This window comes from Triturus cristatus, chromosome 6, assembly GCF_964204655.1.
Source record: "Triturus cristatus chromosome 6, aTriCri1.1, whole genome shotgun sequence".
Classification (NCBI taxonomy): Eukaryota; Metazoa; Chordata; class Amphibia; order Caudata; family Salamandridae; genus Triturus; species Triturus cristatus.
Window position 1 is genome coordinate 1,050,516,143 of NC_140589.1, and position 22,698 is coordinate 1,050,538,840.

The window sequence follows — 22,698 nt, forward strand, 5'->3', positions numbered from 1 at the left end:
AAGACAATGTCCCTTTTAGGGGAGTACAGAACAAGTTACTTACCTTCGGTAACGATATATCTGTAAGAAACATTAGTTAGTTAGATTCCTCACCTTAGAATAACCCCAGGCGTCAGGCTGGATCCGGAAAGATTTTTCGTCAGCAATACCACTTGCGCTTCGCTAAGCGTCGGGCGCCGGAATGACGGAGTACTTAGACACCACCCTCGCGCGCTGACGTCAGTTCTTGTACATAGCTTTCCGCGCCAGGAACGCAGAGCCATGCAAGAGACCGACACTGGTGCCAAAAAAGTCTAGGGCCCTGAAAAGGAGAAAACCCTAGATGTCGGTTCGCAGAACGGGGAGGATGGGTGGGTCGGTGAGGAATCTAACTAACTAATGTTTCTTACAGATATATCGTTACCGAAGGTAAGTAACTTGTTCATCTGAAAGCAACACGTTAGTTAGATTCCTCACCTTAGAATAGATACCCCAGCAATACCAACCCCAGTGGTGGGTCTGCGAACCAAGATCACACCAGAAAGTCCTCGAGAACAGAACGGCCAAAGAAGCCGTCTCTCCGGACTTGGCTTTCCAGGCAATAATGCTTGGCAAACGTGTGCAGCGAGGCCCACGTTACTGCCTGACAGATGTCCTGCAAGGGGACTCCCCGACCCGGGGTAGTTGTCGCCGCCGTGGCCCGAGTGGAATGGGCCCTCAGCCCTACAGGAGGTTCCTTTTTAGCCAAGGAATAACAAGCCGTGATACACAATACGACCCACCGAGAGATGGTTTGCTTGTGTACCGCCCTCCCCTTCTTAGCGCCCACATAGCCCACAAAGAGCTGGTCATCCACCCGGAACTGCTTGGTGCGGTCCAAATAAAAGGACAGTGCCCGTTTTGGGTCCAGACGGTGGAGCCTCTCTTCCTCTTTCGAAGGATGCGGAGGCGGAAAGAAGGTGGGCAACGTGACAGACTGCCCAATGTGGAAGGCAGTCACCACCTTAGGAAGAAAGGAAGGACGAGTCCGGAGAACAACTTTGTCCGGATGGACAGAAAGAAAGGGAGGCTTAGAAGAGAGAGCCTGGAGCTCACTCACCCTTCTAGCAGAGGTGATGGCAAACAGGAAAGCAGTCTTAAGAGTGAGAAGACGAAGGGGGCAATTATGAAGTGGTTCAAAGGGAGCACACATCAGATATGTCAATACCAGGTTCAAATCCCACTGAGGCATTACGAAAGGGACAGGAGGAAACATGAGAGTAATGCCTTTGAAGAAGCGAGAAACAACAGGGGATTTGAAAAGAGCAGAAAGATAACCTTTAAGAGTGCCCAGAGCAGAGCCCTGCAGGGCCATGGAAATAAGAAAGAGGAGAACCTCAGAAAGAGGGTCGGAAAGGGGATCCACAGCCTTTGCTGTGCACCATACCACAAATTTGTTCCACCTGCAGGCGTATATCGATTTTGTGGAGGGACGCCTGGCTGCCAGAATCACATCGCAGACTTCAGGAGGCAAGTCAAATGGCATCAACTGTCGCCGCTCAATCTCCACGCATGGAGGTGGAGACTGGACAGGTTCGGCTGGAGGACCGTCCCCTGCTGCTGCAACAGAAGGTCCTCCCGAAGAGGCAGTCGTATCGGGGGATCGATCGACAAACTGAGTAGCTCGGGATACCAGTACCTTCGTGCCCAATCCGGAGCCACCAAGATGACTTGGGCCCGGTCGCGCCTGATCTTCTTCAGCACTCTGGGCAGAAGTGGTATAGGCGGAAAAGCGTACAACAGACCGCAACTCCACTCGCGACGAAAGGTGTCCCCGAGCGAGTGCCGCCTTGGAAACTCCAACACGCAGAACTGCTGACATTGCGCATTCTCTTCGATGGCAAATAGATCTAACCAAGGCTCTCCCCACTGCCGAAAAAGGCCTTGCGCCACGTCCGAGTTGAGATGCCATTCGTAATCCATCATGCACCGGCGGCTGAGTTCGTCTGCTCTGGCGTTCAGAGAGCCCGCCAGATGTTGAACCACCAGGGTGATGCCCTGATGTTCCAGCCATGTCCAGAGGCGCAGAGCCTCCTGACAAAGGGTCCACGACCCCACCCCGCCCTGTTTTTTTGCTATACCACATGGCGGTGGTGTTGTCCGTGAACACCTGCACTACACTTTCCCGGACAACGGGAAGGAATGCCTTCAGTGCAAGTCGGATCGTTCTCAGCTCCAAAAGGTTGATATGGAGCCGAGACTCCGCCGGAGACCAAAGTCCTCTGATCTCCGCCTCCCCCATGTGGCCCCCCCATCCCAGGAGGGACGCTTCCGTCACTACTACGTGCTCCGGGTGGGGTAGGGAGAGGGATCTGCCACTGACCCAATCGCAGTCCGAGAGCCACCACTGCAACTGTCTTGCAGTGCCCTCCGAGATCAAGACATGGTCGGACAGGTTGCCCCGATGCTGGGCCCACTGAAACTTCAGGTCCCACTGCAGAGCCAGCATTCGCCACCTGGCGTGATGCACTAACAGGATGCAGGAGACCATCAGCCCCAGAAGCAGCAGCACCAACCTTACCGAAACCCGGGATAGAGGCCGAAAGATGGGAAGCAGAGCCTGAATATCACGGACCCGCTGTTCCAGAGGATAAGCCCGGAACTGCGCCAAGTCCAGAACCGCCCCGATAAAGAGGAGCGTTTGGGAGGAACTCAGATGCGACTTCGGCACATTGATGGAGAACCCCAGCAAATGCAGGAGGTCGGCCGTAGTCTGGAGGTGGGAGACGACATGCTGGGGCGAGCCCGCCTTTAACAACCAGTTGTCGAAATAGGGGAAGACTGGAACCCCTGATCTGCGCAGATGAGCTGCGACCACCGCCATCACTTTCGGGAACACCCGAGGGGCACTGGTGAGGCCGAAGGGGAGCTGAAAATGCTCCTGACCCAGCCGTGAACCGCAGGTAATGCCGGTGGGCCGGCAGGACGGGGATGTGGAAATAAGCGTCCTGCAAGTCCAACGCTACCATCCAGTCTCCAGGGTCTAGGGCAGCCAGAACCTGAGCTAAGGTGAGCATCTTGAACCTCTCCTTCCGGAGGAAGGCGTTGGCGCTCCTGAGGTCCAAGATAAGGCGTAGGCCCCCTTTGCCCTTCTTGGGAACCAGAAAGTAGTGGGAATAACAACCATGGCCTTCTTCTGGACCAGGAACGCGCTCAACGGCCCCTTTGGCCAAGAGGGCCGCAACTTCCTCCTGTAGAAGATTCAAGTGATCCCCCGACATGTGGTGGCACTGCGGTGGCATGGCTGGAGGGGTCGTCTCGAAGGGGAGGGAGTAGCCCCTTCGGACGATTTGCAGCACCCACCTGTCCGAAGTGATGGAACGCCAGTGGAGCAGGTGATGGCGAACTCTGCCTCCCACTGGCGTGGAATGGGCCTGAAAGCGCGGACTAGGAGGGCTTTGAGGCGGATGCTGCTGTGGTGGATGTGGATGGACCTGTACCGCCCCGGCGGAATCCACATCCACGACCGCATGGGGGTTGGTTCTGCAGCCTGTGGCTAGGTGGACGTGAGGGGGCGCCCCTTCCTTGGCCACGAAAGGGGCGAAAAGCGGAAGTGTGTGGACGCGGGCCGAAAGACCCAAGGACTTTGCCGTAGCCCTGGAGTCCTTAAAGCGCTCCAGCGCACTGTCCGCTTTGTCGCCAAACGGAAACTGCCATCAAAGGGCATGTCCATGAGGGTGCACTGGACATCCCCGGAAAAAGACGTGGACCGCAGCCAGGCGTGATGACGAAGCGCCACCGTGGACGATATTGCCCTGCCTAGCGAGTCCGTCGTGTCCAAACCACATCGAATAGCATACCGCGCTGCATCCCGCCCCTCGGCAAGAGCCTGGGCGAGCCGCGTCCGGGCCACCTCCGAACACAGGGGCAGCACGTCCTCCACTTCCTGCCTTTTTAACCGGTGTTTTAGATGAAGTCAAACAACTGTCAGGTGGCAGCGTCAGCAAGGGCCAGGTTCAGGAGCCCGTACAGTTCGCAACCTCTGTTAAAATAAATGATGAGATAATTACAGCAGATGTCTGGGAGATGCCAGACAGCAAAGAGGGGAAACCTCTCGCGGCACCCAAGCTGTCTCACATAGTTCAAGGGTTGCCAACACCAGCTAAGTTGACTCCATCCTTGTTGTCGCGCTCTCAAACTATGAACAATATCACAAACGTACTTGATCCCCCTATTGTAGTCCTTGACTCTGAGCCACTCATTCTGGTTCCATCTAGCTCCATGTCAATTTCGCAATCGCTCTATCCTCTTAGCAAAAGAGAGCAAAAACGTCAACTTAAACAAAGAAACAAACTTACAACAAAATCTGCGGCAGCACCCTCTAAACTGTTTCCATTGTTTAAGACCCTGGCCAACGAACAAGTCTTGAATCCTATTCCATCAATCAGGATTATCAGACTGTAACATCTCCTCTGTCATCAAATCTCGAGCAGGCCACCCTTGTATGTCGACAGGTCCAACATGATCCCATCCCCGGCCGAAGAAGCTCCACTCAAGTCTTCCAGGAAGACGCAGCAGCTGAAAACCTAAAAGACCCTGCAAATGGCATGAAACTAGCAACAGGTCAAACACAAGCTGCAAATACAAATTTGCTTATTAAAACAATCACTCATACCCAACCCATTCAATCCTCTGGTACCCAGATTGCTCCATTAGGTACTGGAGGTCACCACCCAAAAGTCTTTTTTAAGAACACACTAAAGTCACCAGGGGATTGTCTGACAACTTCAGACGGACTTCGAGGTAATCCGATATCACTTCTTGGTATAGCCACCGACCCCGTAATGGAAAAAAAAGACTCTAAATGAAATGGGCCATTTGCAACCAAGCGCCGTCTGTGACCCCCAGTGTTCCAAAATTCTTTTTGTACCTGAATATAAATCAAACGGTCATCAGGACATCCTCAATAGAGCAAATATTATTAAAGTACTGAAAGGAGCCTCGGGTCTCGAAACATGGGTATCTGAGGATATCAAATATATAGAATTTCTTCCACCAAGAGGGTCGCAACCCTCTGAAGTAACTTTGGTGACTTTTAAATCAGCAGCCCGGGCACAAGCTCTTCCAGCCTGCAAAGATACTCTTCGGTCATGGGGCATTAAAATCTTTCCTTAACTTAACCCAAGCTATCTAATGATATTAGTGAACCAATCGGCAATACAGGCGAATGTGCGTCGGCCCTCGAACTGCGACAATAGCAAATCATATTCAATCTTAAAAAACGCAGTAGGTGATGCATCTCTATCAGGAAGCTTACGGACCGCACTCTCGAACTGCCATGAAATCTATGACTGGGGGTGGCTACCAGCAGCCTTGTCCCGTAAGAACCTACCTTGACCGCATGGACAAACTTCGTTAGAATCGATCTCCATGCAGGCTGTTAATTCTAGCACTCCCCATTCTAAATCAGTAAATTCTACAAATCTTCAGTTACAGACTCGCGTATCCCTGTGCTCATGGAATATTAGCGACCTTCAACATAAAATGGCCTCATTAGAGACCCAAAACTTTACCTTTGTTCATGACCTAATTGCCCTACAAGAAACATGGGCCACCTGCAATTGCCCCATTGATGGATTTATTGAATACTGGAAACCAGCTGTTAGAGCCTGTAAATATGGCCGCCCAAAGGGAGGATTGACAATCTACATTTCATGCAGCCTAAAGGGCCCAATAGAGCCATTAAACTTTGAGGAGGACTGGTTGCTTGAAGTTAAAGTCAGCTCGTGGAGATGACAGCGCCCCCTGTTGCTGCTTAATGTTTACATCAATCCAAGCGCACGGACTAAAAGGGCCCATTTAAACCGCCTGCTCAAAATTCTGTGCGACTTAGCAATGGCCTATCCTCATGCCGACTGTTTGCTCACTGGGGATTTTAATATCAACTTGTTTCAGGGAAACTCCTCGGATTTGGGTGAATGTCCCCTATGGTCACGGTCGGCACTGAAGCCTCAGTCTAAACCCCCAAATCAACCATATTGTGCTTTGGGGGAGCTTTGCGTGGTGCAACTGTTTAGTGCAGGTTTCATTGTAATGAATGGCAGGTTCACACAGGACATTCCGCCAAACTGGTCATGGACAAACGGCCGAAAGTGCTCTTTTTTAGACTATACCATCTGTAACCTAGCCCTGTTCTCCCATTTGGAAAATTACAGCATTGAGGCTCGACAAGAGAGTGACTACCGTCCACAAGTTGTCATTATCAACACCAATCCAGCCATTCATAACTTAGCTTCAACAACCCATAAGGGAGTCCATTCCGAAAATCTAAAACGTCTAATATGAAACTATGAATTTAGCATCAACGTCCTAAAGGAATGCCTCTCCTTCACATTTGGTGGTCCACCTCCCACAGTGTCTCACATTGGTGATTTGTCAAACTTCCTTAACCACTTGCTGAATTTGTTCCAAGCTCATTCGCACGTTAAGTCGACCATCTGTTGCTCCCAGCTCCCCACTTCGAGTCAAACAGTAAAATTAAAGCAGATTAGAAACGCGGCCCTGCGGGCAACCAGGAAGTACCCAGAATCTAATGACCGCCTGAACGATTATAAAATTGCTCAAAAAAACTACAGACAGGCACATCAAAAAGACAAACAACTCCATCTTGATCAATTTTGGTTTAAACTTCTCTGGGAAAGCAAAAATCGCAACTCAGGAAAATTTTGGGCATTACTGAACAGACAAATCAACGGAAGAACCAGACAGGGGAGTGCAAACATCGCGGAGACAGAATGGGCCTTATTTTTGACTGATCATTTCAAGGCCAATGGAGGTGCAGACCCCTTAACAGTGCACACTCCAGTAGTGATTAAAAATGGGTCCTCGGAGTGTAAGGACAGCCCCCACGAGCCGATGCAGCCCCAATGTGAGACGATTTCTATCACTGAAGCAAGGTTGACTAAAATTGCATCAAAAGCAAGACCGGACAGAGCGCCGGGTCCAAATGGCCTGCCGCAGGCCCTATTTAAGGCAAATACTCACTTCTGGGCGCAACAATTAGCCATCCTTTTCAGTTCCATACTGAGTTGTTCAGCAATACCGGACTCATGGCGAGGTGCAGTAATTCATCCGATATACAAGTCTGGTGCTCATTCGTCCCCAAACAACTACAGGTTGATAGCCTTATTGGACAATGAGGCAAAGTATTTTGCGAGTGTCCTTCTCGAAGAACTAAGCTCTTGGGCTGATCAGAAAGATTTGATTCCCAAAAAAATCAAAGCGGCTTCACAGCAAAGTCGGGCACAACCTCCAATTTATTGGCATTATCTATACTGATTGACAAATCGCTGATCTCATCGAAGGGATTTTTTTGTTGCTTCATTGACTTTAAAGCCGCCTTCGATCGGGTCCCTAGGGCAGCACTCTGGGCAAAATTAACAAAATGGGGAATCCAGAACAAATTGCTGGAGGCTATTGTCCATCTGCACACCAACACCTGGATACAAGTCAAGCTTGGCACCGGCACACACCTGTTTCGAAAAATTTTAACAACGAGAGGAGTGAAACAGGGGTGTGTGCTTGCCCCATTGCTCTTTAACCTGCTCATTGCGGATCTATCAGCTGAACTGGATGAGCTAAATAGCCACCCCTCAAAGATTGGTGGTGTGCAGCTGAGTAACCTTCTGTATGCCGGCGATCTTGTTCTTTTCAGTCAAACCAGAGTAGGGCTGCAACGATTGCCAAATAAACTATATAGCTACACTGTTACAAACAGCCTAGAGGTCAACCTAAAGAAAACACAAGTAGCTATATTTGATCGAAAACATTACGGAGGTGGCGGCTGGACGTATAATGACTCCAGCCTTGCCGTAGGAAAATCTTATAAATATTTGGGGGTCAATCTTGACTCCAGGGGCACTTTCGCCAACCATCGTAGAGACATTTCAATGAAAGCCACAGCTCTCCGACTGAACTTTTCAAAACTTTCGAAAAAATTGATGGGTCCGAGCCTAACCCCAATGATGGAAGTTATGAAAGCCAAAGTCGGCCCCACGTTGTCATACGGCATCGAAATCTTTATGGGTAAAATTAGCACAACACTAAATCAGCATGTGACCAAGATTTATAAAAGTGTTTTTCATATGCCAAAGTCTGCCTCTGCCGCACAGATTCGATTAGAACTGGGCCTCCTAAATTATGAGATCTCCAGCTCTGGTGCCTATTTAAATCTGTGCCATAAACTAAGGCAGGCTGAAGGTGGGTCCCTCGAGTCAATGTTGTGGTCGGACATCAGTTCTAATAATCCCAGCGGGACCTACAGCAAGCTCTTCCGTGATTGTGTACAGCAACTTTCAGCAGGGGATCTTTGGACCCTAAACCCCAGTCAAACGGCCTTTAAAATCAGTATTAATAAGCGTACCCGCATGCTGTCCTATTCCACAGACAAAGCTGTCCTTGCGAAACGTAAGCATGCATGGGCAGTAATTAATTCCTACCAGCTGGCTATACCATCATCATACCTGCCCTGCACATACCCTTTGTATTTAAAATTGCGATTTATGGCACTACGACTAACATATACCCACCTGGTGTCGTACGTCAGACAATCAACAGTGCAGGGGTTGCAGAGACTCGGTGGAATCTAGCATGTTGGATGCCTCTGCCCTGCACTGCTGACCCAGCGCAGATTAAAACTGAGGCCGGAGTGGAACAGATTAGGAGTTCGGTCTTGCAGACAGGCAATCATCGCGGCTCTGAACCCGGAGAACACAGCACTAAATATAAGTTTTACTAACTTCATTCATTTTGCATACCGTAAATTCAACCAGCAAATTGTAGGGGCTAAACCAAAACTGTAGATTTATAGTAAAGGCCCTTCTGTGTTCTCCATGCCTGTAACATCAGGGTATGCGAAATCGACGATCTCTCATGGATATTGACATTTGACTTTTGTTCCAATGAACTGGTTATATTTCCGGCGTCCACTTTTAACTCTCTGGCCTCTTTATTTTTTAATTTCACAAGTATTGCCTACTCTTTTTCTGCTTTTTTATATTATTATTTTTTTTTAAAACAGTTTGTTCCTGCCTAGTTTTAAAATTTTGTATTTTTACACCATCGGTCATTTTAAATATCTTTTTTTAATGTATGGCTTATATTCTCAACTTTTATGATTATATTTTTAATCAAATAAAGTGATCTCTTCTTGTAATTTAAAATCCTACCTTATGCTGAAGTCGGATTTTAAATTGCAATTCTGAAAATGCCACTTTTAGAAAGTTGGCATTTTCTTGCTTTAGCCATTTGGTGCCTGTAGACTGTCTCTGATCACATGACTGGGTGTAGTTGGTAGTTGGTAGCTGGGCTTTGTGTATTACTCCTAGACAGCCACACACAATGGGAGATTAGGTGTGTCTAAATGGGCCATGTAGGAGAGTGGAATCTGACTAATGGTTGCCCCCAACTTTTTGCCTGGTATTTGAGTGGTTTTTGACTAGTCTGGCTGGGATCCAGCTATCCAGGAACCCAGCCTATCTGCTTTCTCCCTAAAACTGATGTGAGTACTCTAGGTACAAACCTAATTGGATGCTGGGCATGCCCTACCAGTCCCTTGTAGATGGAGCCCTAGGTACCCAGGGCATGGGTCCCCAGTAGGCCTACCAGGGCTGCAGCACTTATTGTGCCACCCTGGGACAGCCACCCAAACTGACACCACCAGACCACTACTGTAGTCTGGGTAAGGTGGTGCTAGCACCCCTTACAGGGATGTAGGTACCCTATATCCCACACCATTACAACACATATACTCTCATAGGTCACCCCTATGGCAGGCCCGGGTAATCCTACAGGGCTGGGTGCTGAGGTATGTGTGAGGGGGGACCCCTACATGAGTAGGACCTCTCTGCAACCTTCGTAAAATCGTTACTGGGTTGTTTGTAGTGTAGCCATACCATATACTCTTAACCGCATTATAAGTAAATCGAGTCATCGCGATAACTTGAGAATGGCTACACAGAACCATATCTTGTTTGGTGTCAAACATGAAGGAATCATACCCCCAGTCCAGCCATGGGCATGAGGGTACGATTCCCCCTTGCTAGAAGGGCGATATGGGAAAAGCGGTAGAATTTAGACACCAATTTAAAAGTGCACAAGTTACACAAAATGGCTACTGCCCGCCACCTACACGACCCTGGCTGGCTGTTGCTGGGGAAAGCCCCAGCCTCGCCAGCTGGACAATAGGGCTCCTGTGACAGGGAGGTGCTAGCATCTCCCGTACAAAATAAGGTAACAGTTCCTAAACAAAACAGTGCCAATATGGTCTACTGTGGGAAGGGGGAGAGATAGGGCAGGGGGAAAGTTGTGGATGAGGTTCGAAAATGACAATGTAATGGAGACCAGATACTCCTGGATGGTACTTGAAGTGCCCTCACACACCCTTGCGGGTGCAAAGCATCATCATCGGGTGGTGCTCCTCGTGGGGGTGGCGCTGCAGTCCCTCACGGGCCCTCAGGAGGGCTCTCTGTCGGAGATCTTTTGATGGAGTCGCCGTAGTTGTGCGTGCGGGTGTGTGGGGAAGGGGGAAGACAGTGTCGTGATGGAGCTAAAAAGACCTTGAGGTACCCTAACAATTTATTGGTGGGTCCAGAGGATCTACTAAAAAATAACGGGGAATAGTGTTAGATTGACACTCTGAGTAGGGGAAACTGGATGTGACACTCTGAGTAGGGGAAACTGGATGTAAATGAGTCCCGCTGCTCTCGACCTGTTGGAGTGAGGGTTAAAATGAGAGAGAGGGTGTGGAAAGGGTGGTCAACATGTTTCGCGCTGCCCGCGGTCCCTAGTGGATCCTAGCGCTTCGTCAGGACCAAAGTGGTGATTAAAACGTAAGGGAGAGGGATTCAGGAAAAAGAGGGGAGTAACTTATAATCCCAAAACATAGAAAAAAGGAACACGGGTTATTCGTGTCCTTGACGTCGAACCTGCAGGGAGAGGGAGAGAACAAAAAGGTTAAAAAGCATGAGGGGCTTCTCTCAGACTGGGACTAAGATATCGTACACCAGTGGGGAGAGCATTCCAGCCAGAATCGTGCTGGGGTGAGTGGTTGTGCCCCGTGTCAGGTTGGAGGCAGGGTAAGGGGACAACCGTGCCCAAAATGGGGGTCGGGACAAGACACAATTAATAATGTGTAAATAACAAATATCCATCCCAGTGTGAAAAGCCCCACTGGATGATTGAGGCTACACATGCTCGATGTGACGTGAGACTATGGAAGGTCAAAGTGCCAGGCAACAACAGCGAACTCGCAGGTGAACGTTGACTGCCAGGTCTGCTACACAGATGGCGTAGGATAGGAGTGGGTGCGTAGCTGCCTGTGATTATCTAAATGCCAGCACCTAGTCTGAGCCTAATGTATGTCGAGTGAGTACTTTAAGGCATTGCTATCGACTGTAACGTGTACGTACAAAAACATGCCACAAGTATCCAGAGTGAGTACATAAGGCATACACATCGACTGTGACGTATACGTGGGAGAACACACATGCCGGGCAAACATAATTACGATATCCTACCCGCAAAAGTCTGGGTCCAAGCTGTGCCGGGTAATGACCATCTGGGGCGGGGGCTACAGCTGCAGAGAATAAAATTGCGGGGAATAAAGTCTACATGAGCAAAACGAGCCAAGAGGGTAAGGAAACACACACACGGCCAGTAAATGAAACCAAGCAGTATACCATGGGAGGGGGAAGAAAACGTTTTTTTCATGATCACCGCTGGGGAAAATAGCGCATATGCGTCATGTGTACTTACATCTGCCCCGGAAGTTCCGATGCGGTAACCTAGGGTGCCTCCAGAGTCGCCGGTAACACTGAGAGGTGTGGTGGGGCTTTATATACTGTGAAGGATAGGTGGTTACGGGAACGGGACTGAAACCGAAGAGGGACTGGCCTAAGGGCCGAGAAGGTGGCGGCCATCTTGGAACGGGTACCATGGTGAACCTAATCGTGGGAGGGAACCGTTGCTAGTGGTTTTGCAGAGACTAATCTCGGAACTCTGAGCGATCAAAAATAGGTGGCGAGACTAGTGCACTGTATGACAGAGTGGCGGTGAGCCTATGGCCAGATTCATAATATCGGGTCAGTGGTCAATGTATAGTATGTCATACCTAGCCTATAACAGTATGTAACATAAGAGGTGCAGCGAGGAGGTAGCAGCGTTCCAGCACCCGCCTAGTTGACAACCACTGGTTGGTGCAATTGCTCAAAGTTAAACTGAAGTTGTGTGAGGGGGCCATACTAGCGGCTAATGGGTGCACGTTAGTGTTAGCTCCAATATCGGTGTCTGTTGTTTGACAGGTAAACAGCAGTGTATGCCATGGGTATAGCTGTGTGATGAGAGAAGTCGAGTCACAGCTGTGCGTGTTGTCGGGCAATGTAAAAATAAAAATAAAAATAGAAAGTGTTCTCCAGAATGTCAAGGGAAGAGAGCACCCCAAGAAATGTCATGGGCATGGCCGATCAACAACGGTATGTACCAGGAGTACAGCAGTCAGTAAGGGAGATGAAATCACAGCAGTGTGTGTGCGCTCGATGATACTGGCGGTGAAGGTATAAGGTGCTTTCCAAGGTGTCAAGGATGGAGAGCACTCCAAGGAATGTCGTCATTAAGGCCTGTGACATTAGACCTGAGTCTAAAAACCCACCGTTGCTCAGTTTTAAATAGGGTTGTCGCTGTCCATGCAGGGTTGTGATCTATCACAGTCCAGTTTAGACTCTCAGGGGAATGGTCGAGTTCCAGAAAATGGTTCTGCAACCTCGTCTGAGTTCGTTTGCACCGTATCGTGCTCTTGTGTTCCCCGATTCGGGTTTTGACAGGTCTTGCTGTCATCCCAATATAGTGGAGTCCGCATGGGCAGGTCAGTAAATAAATGCAATTCTTGGAGTTGGTGTGACGTTTTAGTTGCCATGGTCTGGGCAGTCCTAGATCAACCTCTTTCATGGGTTTAGTTTGTGGACAGCAAGAACATGACCCACAGGGGAAGTGGCCAGAAACTGGAGGTAAGTTCCAAAGGGTTTGAGGAGGTTTAGAAATGTTTCTGGGGCGTGTGTGTACTAGAATGTCTCTCAGATTCGGAGTGCGTTTAAATGCAAACAAGGGGAGAGGGCCCGGGTCAAATGTTCCAGTTCTAAGTATCCGCCAATGTCTTTTCACTATTCTCTGGATAGTGTTAGAGAGGGGGGTGAAAGAGGTCACGCACGTAAGTGCAGTACTCTCAGATCTCGTTTTTGTTTCCAGCAAAGATTCACGATGGTTGTTCCTGGCCCTCTTGTGGGCTGTTTTGATGATGCTGATAGGGTAGTCCCTGGCAATGAGGTTCTTTTTAAGGATGGCCGCTTGGACTTCGAACTCAGTGAGAGTGTTGCAATTTCTTCTGAGATGAAGAAACTGACCCACAGGGAGGTTATCCCTAAGTGATTTGGGGTGATGGCTGTGATAGAGTAAGAGACTATTTCGATCAGTGGGTTTTTTGTAGTTAGTAGTGAGAATACCACCATCTCCCCAGACAGGATAATGTGGATTGGAACAGGGTGGGTGCACCAAATGTCCATTCAGAGTTGCACGTAGGCAGCTGCAGAGCCCCAATTCTGCATACACCGCCTGGAACCGGTTCAGGGGCATCCTGCCCCTCGCCCAGGCGGGAAACACACAAAGGGGAGTGGGTGTAGCCACCCTTTCCCGCCTCTACTCTGATTGGTAGGCTCTAGTTGGGACCATCCCCTAATCTTGGGGATATATGTGAATAACTTGGCCCCAGAGCCTCAGATTTATCCAGAACTTTACAGAACTGACCTTCGACGAGCTGCTGCCCAGCTGACTGAAGAAATCTCCCTTGGGATAAAGGAGTTATCCCCCTGCTTGGCAGGCACCTGAAAGACTGCAAGATACCCGGTTGGAACTTTGCTGCTCTCACGAACTTCGACGTCTTCCAGCAACCTTGAGGTGGGTCTCCAGAGCATCCCAGAGTCCTGTGAGCGTGCCCAGCAAGTCTGAGCACCGTGGACCACGTGGGTCCCGAGATCCCTGCATACCCCGAGACCTCGGCCACCTCTTGCATAGCACACGACCCCGACCAGTGGGGAAGTTGTGCTTTGGCCCATTTCTGAGCCAACCTTCAAGCAGCATCCGTGCCAAATCTCAGCTCCCTAGCCCGCTCCGGTGGCCCGTGGGAGCCCTTTTACGCACTCTATTTTGCTGCCTTCCGCGGTCCCTTGTCACTCGACTTGTGGGCCCTGGCGGAGGACAATCTTCACATCCAAGAGTTCCCCTGGTTGCTCCAGACCTGCTCTGCGCTCTCTCCAAAGGAGAGCACCCTCAGACCTCGTGGGTCTGCACCAGCAGCTGCTTTGTTCATCTTGCGTGGGTTGCGGTTGCCAAGGCTTAGTGGATCCAATCGGGACACTAACACCGCAGCGACCCTCATCCGACGTGGGACAGTCGCCCTCCAGAAGCTGGCCTTCCTTGAAGCCTCCCGGAGCCCGTGACTGCAGAGCCAAGCTGCATCTTCCTCACCTGAAGCACCCGACATCGAAGGGCTCCTTGCTGTGAGCCCCCTGGTCACTGTGCCGTGACCCAGACTCTGTCCCCTCTGCTTTCAGGTTCTCCTCTACATTCTACATTTTCTACATCTTAGATCTTCACGACTTCATCGACGCTTTCAGCTAGCAGCAGTTTGGACTACTTTTCCATTGAAAATCAGCCCGCGACCCGACACCAGAATCAACCTATGCACCCGGCTTCCCTGGGGCAGGTAACAGTGGTACTTCGGTACTCCCGTGGTGGTGGGCTCTCCAAAGCCTTAAGTCTCAAGCCTTAACTTTGTACTACTGCTAGAAGTGTCTTTAATCCTTAAATATTCAACCGCGACATTCTCCATAGGCTAACATTGCGATCCCGATAGCAGCTCTTTGCACTGCACGCGTCTCCCGTGGGTCCCCTTCCTCTTAACTGTGGGTGGATTCTGAAGGGGCAAGCGATCCTGAATGCCCTAGGCATTGCCTGTAGAATTGTCGTGGTTCTTATACCACTATTTTAGTATATGGTTTGGTCCCCCCCTGGGGCCCATTGATTTCTGTGCTATTTATTGTGTTTATAAATGCTTGTTTGAAGTGTAACTTTGCCACTAGCCACATAAAGTGATTGTGGGATTCTGTCTAGAATATATATATATATATATATATATATATATATATATATATATATATCAGCAGAGCACTCTCCTCTCTCGTGTCTGACCAGCTGAGCAGAAGGGAGCACGGACCACAGATTCTTTTCAAATATCGGTTTATTTACCAAACCAAAACAAACCAGGCAGCCATAACGCGTTTCATCCCTCCTGGGGGACTTGATCACATGACGCAGTTTAACCAATGACATGCGGTATTTAAAGGAAAGATACATTTAACATCACGTCATCCGATTGGGCAGTGTTTTAACAGTGGTTTTCCATGTATATTTAGTTTCCTGTGATACATATATATATATACACCTGTGTGGGCTACTCTTTCATTTGGTCATTCAAGAGGTTATTATGGTAAAACAATAAGCTTAACACTCCTTCAAGACTTAGCCTGAAGGCTGCTCTCCACAGCTACCACTAGGATAGCTTTCTTTAAAGGTTGTCTTAAACCTATCATCAATAAGAGTCGAATTGGACTGGTGCAAGGTGTCCCTATAACTAGGAACAGCATATGCCAGGCCAACTTCTCACAGGCCATCTCAGGCAGGATGGGACAGGGGAGCTGGGCACAGCCTCACTTCCACCTGAACAGGCTGTGTCCTGTCAACACACAAAGGCCTGCATACCCCCCTGTAGTAAGTCTGGAGCTAGGAAAGGAAGGGAGGACCTCTGTGCACTTCAAAGGCATGTCTCTGAAGCTGCCTCCGCTTCAAAAGAAAGCGCTGGGTATAAGTACTGGATCTCAGACACCACCACTTCAGTACACTTCTGAACCTGTGGAAACTCTGCCAGGACTGCCACTCTTCTGCACTCCTGTTTTGCTGTGTTCATCTGCAGCCCTCTTGCCTGGGTGAAAAGGACTGGACCTGCATATCTTGACCCAAAAGTCAGTGACTCCAAGGGCTAGTTATAACAGGCTTCCATCCTCTGCACCTGAACTCCGCCATCTGCAAGACTACCCTGCCAAAAGGTTCCACCCTAGTCCTAGATCCTTGGAAGCGGACCAAAGGTGCTTGCCAGCAGAACCCATGCAACTCCTCTGTCGAGTGATGCATCCCGGAGCAGATATGATGCATCTCCTCGGCTGAGCGGCGCATCCCCAAGAACCGACACATTGCTGCTTTTGCATGGATTGGACCGGTCGCAAAAGACTTGCATCACCGCTGCCTCCTGCATCGCCTTCGGAACCGCTGTTGAGCACCACTTTTCCAGGTGCAACAACGCCAAAACTTGGCATCACCGCTCATCGGAGCCGACACATCACCAGCAGACTTCACATCGCAAGCCCCGTTGGCAGGAACCTGGACGTCGATGCAACAAGATCTAGCACTGCAGCCTCGCCGCATCTTGGAACCGACGCATCACCTAAGCTGCGAAACTCATCTTCGACGTGGGTCCACACAACGCTCTGCAACCAGGATTTATGGTACACTATACAGTGGGCCTAACTGGGTACCTGTAGCCGGCCCGTGCTCCAAGTCTGGTGCATAAGGTATCCCCAATAGTGCTTTGTGGAGCTATTTTAAACTATAAGCTTTAAAACTCAATATCTCCAGTTCCCCCAATTGTATTTTTGCCATTTTAGTCTTGTTTTATTAATAAAAGTCAGGTCTATTTTTTCTAACTTGCTATGAGATATTTGTGTGTGGTGTGTTCACTGATTTACTGTTTGAAGGGTTGCCCAAGTACTTTACACATGGCCTATAAGTGAAGCTTGACTGCCATGTGCCATGCTACCAGAGGGTGAGCATAGGTTAATTTAGGGGTTGCCTGCCTTTTACCCGGACTAGTATTGTGGATCCTGCTTGACCAGTGTTCATATATTGACCAGTTAACCAGTAACCCAATTTCTAACAACTCTTCTTTGCGCGAACAGCTTAACTCTGCGGATGAAGTCTGTTCAGCAAAGGGGCACTACTCCCATCTTCCATATCACTGTAGCTCACGATGTTTCATTATGGGATAGTCATTCTAGGACAGTTGGGACAATACATAAAGTTGCTCAACTACAATCAAACTATCCTCTGAACAGAAAATAGGCCTAGTGGGTAAAGGGTGGAATATATCTTTAGCTAGGCATTTAAGAAAAAAACACTGTTTGATATCTAGGTTCATGTACTGCGAAAGAGACATGTTAGTAATTTCAAATAAGATCTCATGATGGAGAAGCACAGTCAATCGCTGTTCTATGCTCCTTATCTCTGATGTAAACCCAAGGATTTTAAATGTATTAGTTCCTCATGCAAAGTACGTCCATCATTCATATGCGGAAAGTAAAATCATACTACATTTTCCTGACAAAATTACGTCTTTATTAAATTATAAATTTTGTAACAAAACACAATGCATAAAGGAGATACCATAAATAAAATGGCAAGGATCAAGAATGCAAAGAGAGAAATTCCAGATCATTAACAGGCTTTATTAAGATCAGCAGCACCACAACAGGAAGCCTTTTCCATTTCAATGTTTAGCTTTCTCTGCTGCAAACGAAAACTGAAGAATGGTTACAGTTTACCCATTAAAACACTCCGTTACTCAAACACAAAACTATGCTGCACATGAATTTTATCACTTACCCATGCCCTACTTTCTGCATGGTTCCATTTTGTTTTTAGTGTTTGTAGACTTACTTAATAAACACGCAGTCAGATAACAAGGGTGTTCCAAGATGCATGCTGGGATACACTGACAAAATGTAATAAGATAAGATGCTACATGAGTAAAAATATTAATAAAATGAAGAGCCGTTGAATAAGCTACATACAGATTCCTACATTAAGACAGCTTCCTAGCTGAAAAGGGTGGTGGTGGGGAGGGGGGGGGGGGTTGACAACTTAAGGCACAGAGCAAATTTCCATCCAAACACAGTTAGTTACATGTGCAACGCTAATGACTGTAGGCATTTCACAAGACAGTCTTCTGTACGCAGGGCAATTAGACATCAGTCACTGTTCACTCTCCATCGGGCCTTCTAGAGGCCATGTTAGCCCTTGAATGCCCACTGTCAGTGCCACTTCTATCTTGCACATTGTGGCCTGCATTTACATTTAACAGCCTCTGTTGCACTGATGACAAGTGAATCTGGGGGTCAGCAGATCTATCCTCCCCTTCACTACTAGTATCAGATTCAATTTCTTCCACAGAAACATCTGGGGACGCCACTCTGCCAGAAGACTCAAGTCTGTCCTCTTCTCCTTCTAGCCTATGATTCCAGTCGATAGGCCCCTCTGCATTTATTTGCAAGAGGGCAAAAGAGGACTCTATAGAAGTGCTAGTATCTACAGATTGCATCAACGGGCTTGTAGGCTGATCACGGAGGGAGGTAAGGGGCCCAGTGGTGAATGCAGGATTTGGTGGTTGAACTGATCCAGCTCCCTGTGCAACATTAATGTCTTCTCCATCAGCCGAACTTTCTCTAGATAAGCTGAGAGATGTAGGCGTACAATCTAACCGGAGACCAGCAATGCCCTTTTTTGGAATGTCCGTGATGTCCCTCTTGATTTTGCGCCGCCTGCCCTGCTCATTGCGCCGGAACTGTACCATGTTTTCTAGATCTGCTACATACAAAAACCCAGCAATCAACATTTCTGTGTTCTTTTTGCCTTTAGTAAAGGCATCTTCTAGCTCTCGGCTGGTGCGCTCGTCATACTGCCACCATCCATTCCTGCCCTCATAATACCATGCTTGCTCTCCATTCCCTCTACTTGCTGCTTTCAATTCCTCTTGAGACAATAAGTTTGGTTTGTCAAGGAAGTCCTCAGGAATCTCTTGGCGGCACAGGGCGCATCGCTTTCCAAGCCAGGAAGCTCCCTTCACACACAGGTAGCAAAATACATGTTTACATGGCAAACTGACTGGATGCACACACGTCTGTAGGCAAATGGCACATTCAGGAACAGGCAGAGAAGCAGCTGCATTAGAACATGGCTCAACAAGTTTCTTGCTGGCAGGAAGCATATTATCTGAATGATCAATGTCTCCACAGCCCGCCATCCTGTGGAAAAAAAAGGTAAAAATATATTTAGAACCAACTCCATGAGAAAAAGTGCTAAATTCAGCAAAACAAGTTCAGTAGATACAGGAGTTATTCTCACGGATTACAATTATAAGGGATGATTTTCTTGTTGCATTGCCCAGGATTGGTAGCCAACTCAAATCCCATCAGGTTTAAATATATACAAAGGGTATCAAACATACAACGGTTCTTTTCAAACAATTCTTTGATTTTAAAATAAGATATTTGAGAATAAACAAAGCCCTACTCGCACTTCAAATACATTTTATTACCACAAAAAGAAATGTAGCTCACACCCTTCGATAAAATATTTTTATTTACACTGGTTCTTTATCCAATTAGGACAACACACTCACCTTTGAACTCCCAAGCACAGTTCGAGCAAGGCCCAGGGACAGGCATGTTTAAAGCACAAACCTTCAATTGCAAAACAAATGCATCTCTGAACCAATCCCAGCATATAAATAATAGAAGGGACTAAGCAAATATTCTGATGCATTATCACTTGCAAGAAGAAGGCAAATCTAGCTAACCCTTCATCTCCACAAGTTTTTTTGGCAGAATTATTTCATACACGTTTTGCTGATGAATCACAAAAAACATAACCAAAACACAGGGATGTGGAATTCCTATAGCCCAACGTCCAGGACATATTGTTTGGGGTCAAGGGCAACAAGTTTTAATGTGTATTTTGTCCTTGGGACAAGTAGGCCGGACCCCCTGCAGCACAAACCCTTTGGCTGCCAGTTTACAGTAACACTATATATCGAGGCAGAGCAATATCTGGAGTTAAGGTAATATTTGTGTCCATGATTTAATGCTGTCAAACTTTTATTTATGGTTCATTAACCCCTTCAGTGCCACGCCCTTTCCCCGCCCTGTGCCGGCCGTTACATTAGCGGGCGGGGTTTATGACGAGCTGGACTCGTCATGGGCACAGCGCAACCGCGGCCCATGACGAGTCCAGCTCGTCATGGGCACTGAAGAGGTTAATACAAAGCCTTTATTATTGGGGTTAGCGCTTAAAGTAAATGGCGTAAGCTCGGACTGCACCACTGACAGTAGTTCCTGTATAAAAATGTGTAAACGCGTTTTCAAAGTTTAGCAATATGAGTATGTATAATGCTCCCAGAATGCTCTTTGATTAGATGCAAATATTTGCAGAAGCTTCAAAGCAAGATTGAGTCTTTGCTTTCAAAATAAAATGTTGACAAAAAAATGCAAGTAGGGGAAAAAGATAGCTAAACCACTGTAAAATTGTAGGTACCATTTCTATGCAGCATCATTTGGTAAAACGTGTTGATGCATGCTAGTATTTCCTAAAGATATTCATATTGGAAAATCAGTGTGACTAGTTTAAATAAGATTATGTGAAACATAAAAATAAACAAGCCTTGGCGAAGCGGGCAGGTCTGAAATTGGTGGTCAGCCTTTTGGTTTTGTCAATGTGTGACTTGTTTTGGCATAGGGTTTGTAAAACCTTATTGTGGGAGATGCCAGGCCTTCACAATAATAACAAACGTTGGCAAAAGCAAAAATTGTTTTTGGTCTCAAAAAGCACACATTGCCACAGTAGTTCCTGGCACTGAACAAAACTACTTTGTATGCCAATATGCTCGTAGTGAAAGAGCAGAATGCTGTCACTCACAGTGAAGCCAGTCGATTGACACAGAGAAAGAGAGTGAAAGTGACAGAATTTTATTTACGCAAACAATCATGGTTAATGCCAGACCATTAAGTGCAGATACACAACATTCATGAATCCACAAGATCTTACAGACGTAGGCCAACTAATAGTACTCCTAGAAAATATTTGTGAACTGCATTTTAACATGGACAAATATGCATGTGTAGATTTTCTCTTGCGAAAATTTGAGTGTTTGCAAGTTCACTTTCCCTCAAACACTTTTTTCCCCAACCCTGGAAGAAGTCTTACATCTGCCATTGTCAGGAGTAAAGTTCCAACCTTTCTCAGTATGGGAAAGGATTAGAGACAAGTTGGTGAAAACCCTTAAAACATTCAAGTTAGTAGGTTTGCACATACTCAATAGGGCGTTCCAACCGTGGAACTATTGTTTAAAGCTACCTTCAGCCTCAGTATGTAGATCTGTGGAAAAGTGGCAACATAAGGGAATAGCTAGCATTCAAACCCTACTATGGTATAAGCCCTGGCATAATCAGAGCGGCTATATCAGAGCTCTTATACAAGGAGATTGATGCCATAGTGTGTTGCCGCAAAAGTGGGTTTTGTTACATGACAAGTAGATTTATGCAGCAACCTGCCCCATGGACAAGTAGATATTTTATTAAATTCCACACCCCTGCCCCATGGACAAGTAGATATTTTATTAAATTCCACATCCCTGAAAACAATCAAAACTGCCCAAAATAACATCCAGAGCATTCACATCCATACATGAAGTAACCAGTAACCGAAAACTCAGTACTACGCACATGCTTAGCAAAGACACAAACAGCAACTCATTATAGAAATCTGTAATCACCTCTAAATTCACTTTCTTTTTCAGAGTGACACCTACCAAAGAAGAAACAAGCACTAGAAAAGCCAATAGGTCGACATTGAATGCTAGTCTTTTGGCTTAGTTAATGCTTGTTTTTTTGTAAAATGTCACTGTTGAGCGAGCTGCTTGGCCTGCTAAATTATAAAATATATGTATAAAAACGTAGGGTAAAGCAAAAAGAAAAGAAATAAACTTGGACTTAACATTATGAAAGAAATTAAACCTTATAGAAACAAGACCACTATAAAGGCTTTGCTGTGCACAAGCAGCTGCGTGCATTTTTGGGTTGTGTTCTTTTAACATTTTATTATTGGTGAATCATACAGAGAGGTGCTGAAGGGATAAAATTCTCAGTTGTGGTCAAATGGCATCCTTCAGCCCTCAAAATGGAGATGAATTTTGGTTTAAGTTCTATAAAAGTTCTTTGTTTCTCCTTTTAAGAGGAACAATTGTTAGGTGGTGTGGGGGTCATAAAAGGGGCCAAGCACTGGTTAGGAGGAGGCTGTGCCAAGGGGAGCCCATGCCATGGGCAAGAGGCTAGTTTCATGGTGCAGTTACATTCACAGGGGAAAAACTATTGCTACACCAGTGTTGCACCTGATAGTTAAGCGATGAGGGTATGTACGTTCTGTTTTGGTACAGAAAGGCTGCCTGAGGTTAATACTTGCTGGATGGTTAGAAATGGTGAATTTCACTGAGATGTGGTGAGTGGATGAAAGCATTGTGGCGCAAAGGAATACTATGATTCTTCAAGATCGCCATTATCTTTCATGATGAATACTCAAAAGGGTTACTTTATTGCTTTATCATATTGTGGACTCATGAGGGGCCTCCCCTCCCATTAAGGATGAAAAAAAGACATTATGAGGCTCTGAATAGTAAAAGTGGAGAAGTTGGGCAGGTGGTGGCAGGCATACAAGAGGAACAGAATGTTAGTTATAAACAGGCTGTGACAAAGT

The 22,698-nt window shown here is 47.3% G+C and overlaps 1 protein-coding gene across 2 annotated transcripts in view; it reads right to left on the reverse strand.

The window, feature by feature from the left end:
• Nucleotides 1–17,488: 17,488 nt before the first annotated feature.
• Nucleotides 17,489–22,698, reverse strand: part of LOC146820973 (E3 ubiquitin-protein ligase RNF146-like) — a 48,168-nt gene continuing 42,958 nt past the window's right edge. For both annotated transcript variants that reach the window (XM_085611867.1, XM_085611868.1), the window contains one exon: nucleotides 17,489–19,196. In XM_085611867.1, coding sequence (XP_085467993.1) covers nucleotides 18,155–19,196 — 1,042 coding nt within the window. In that variant the 3' untranslated portion in view covers nucleotides 17,489–18,154. The remainder of the gene's footprint in view (nucleotides 19,197–22,698) is intronic.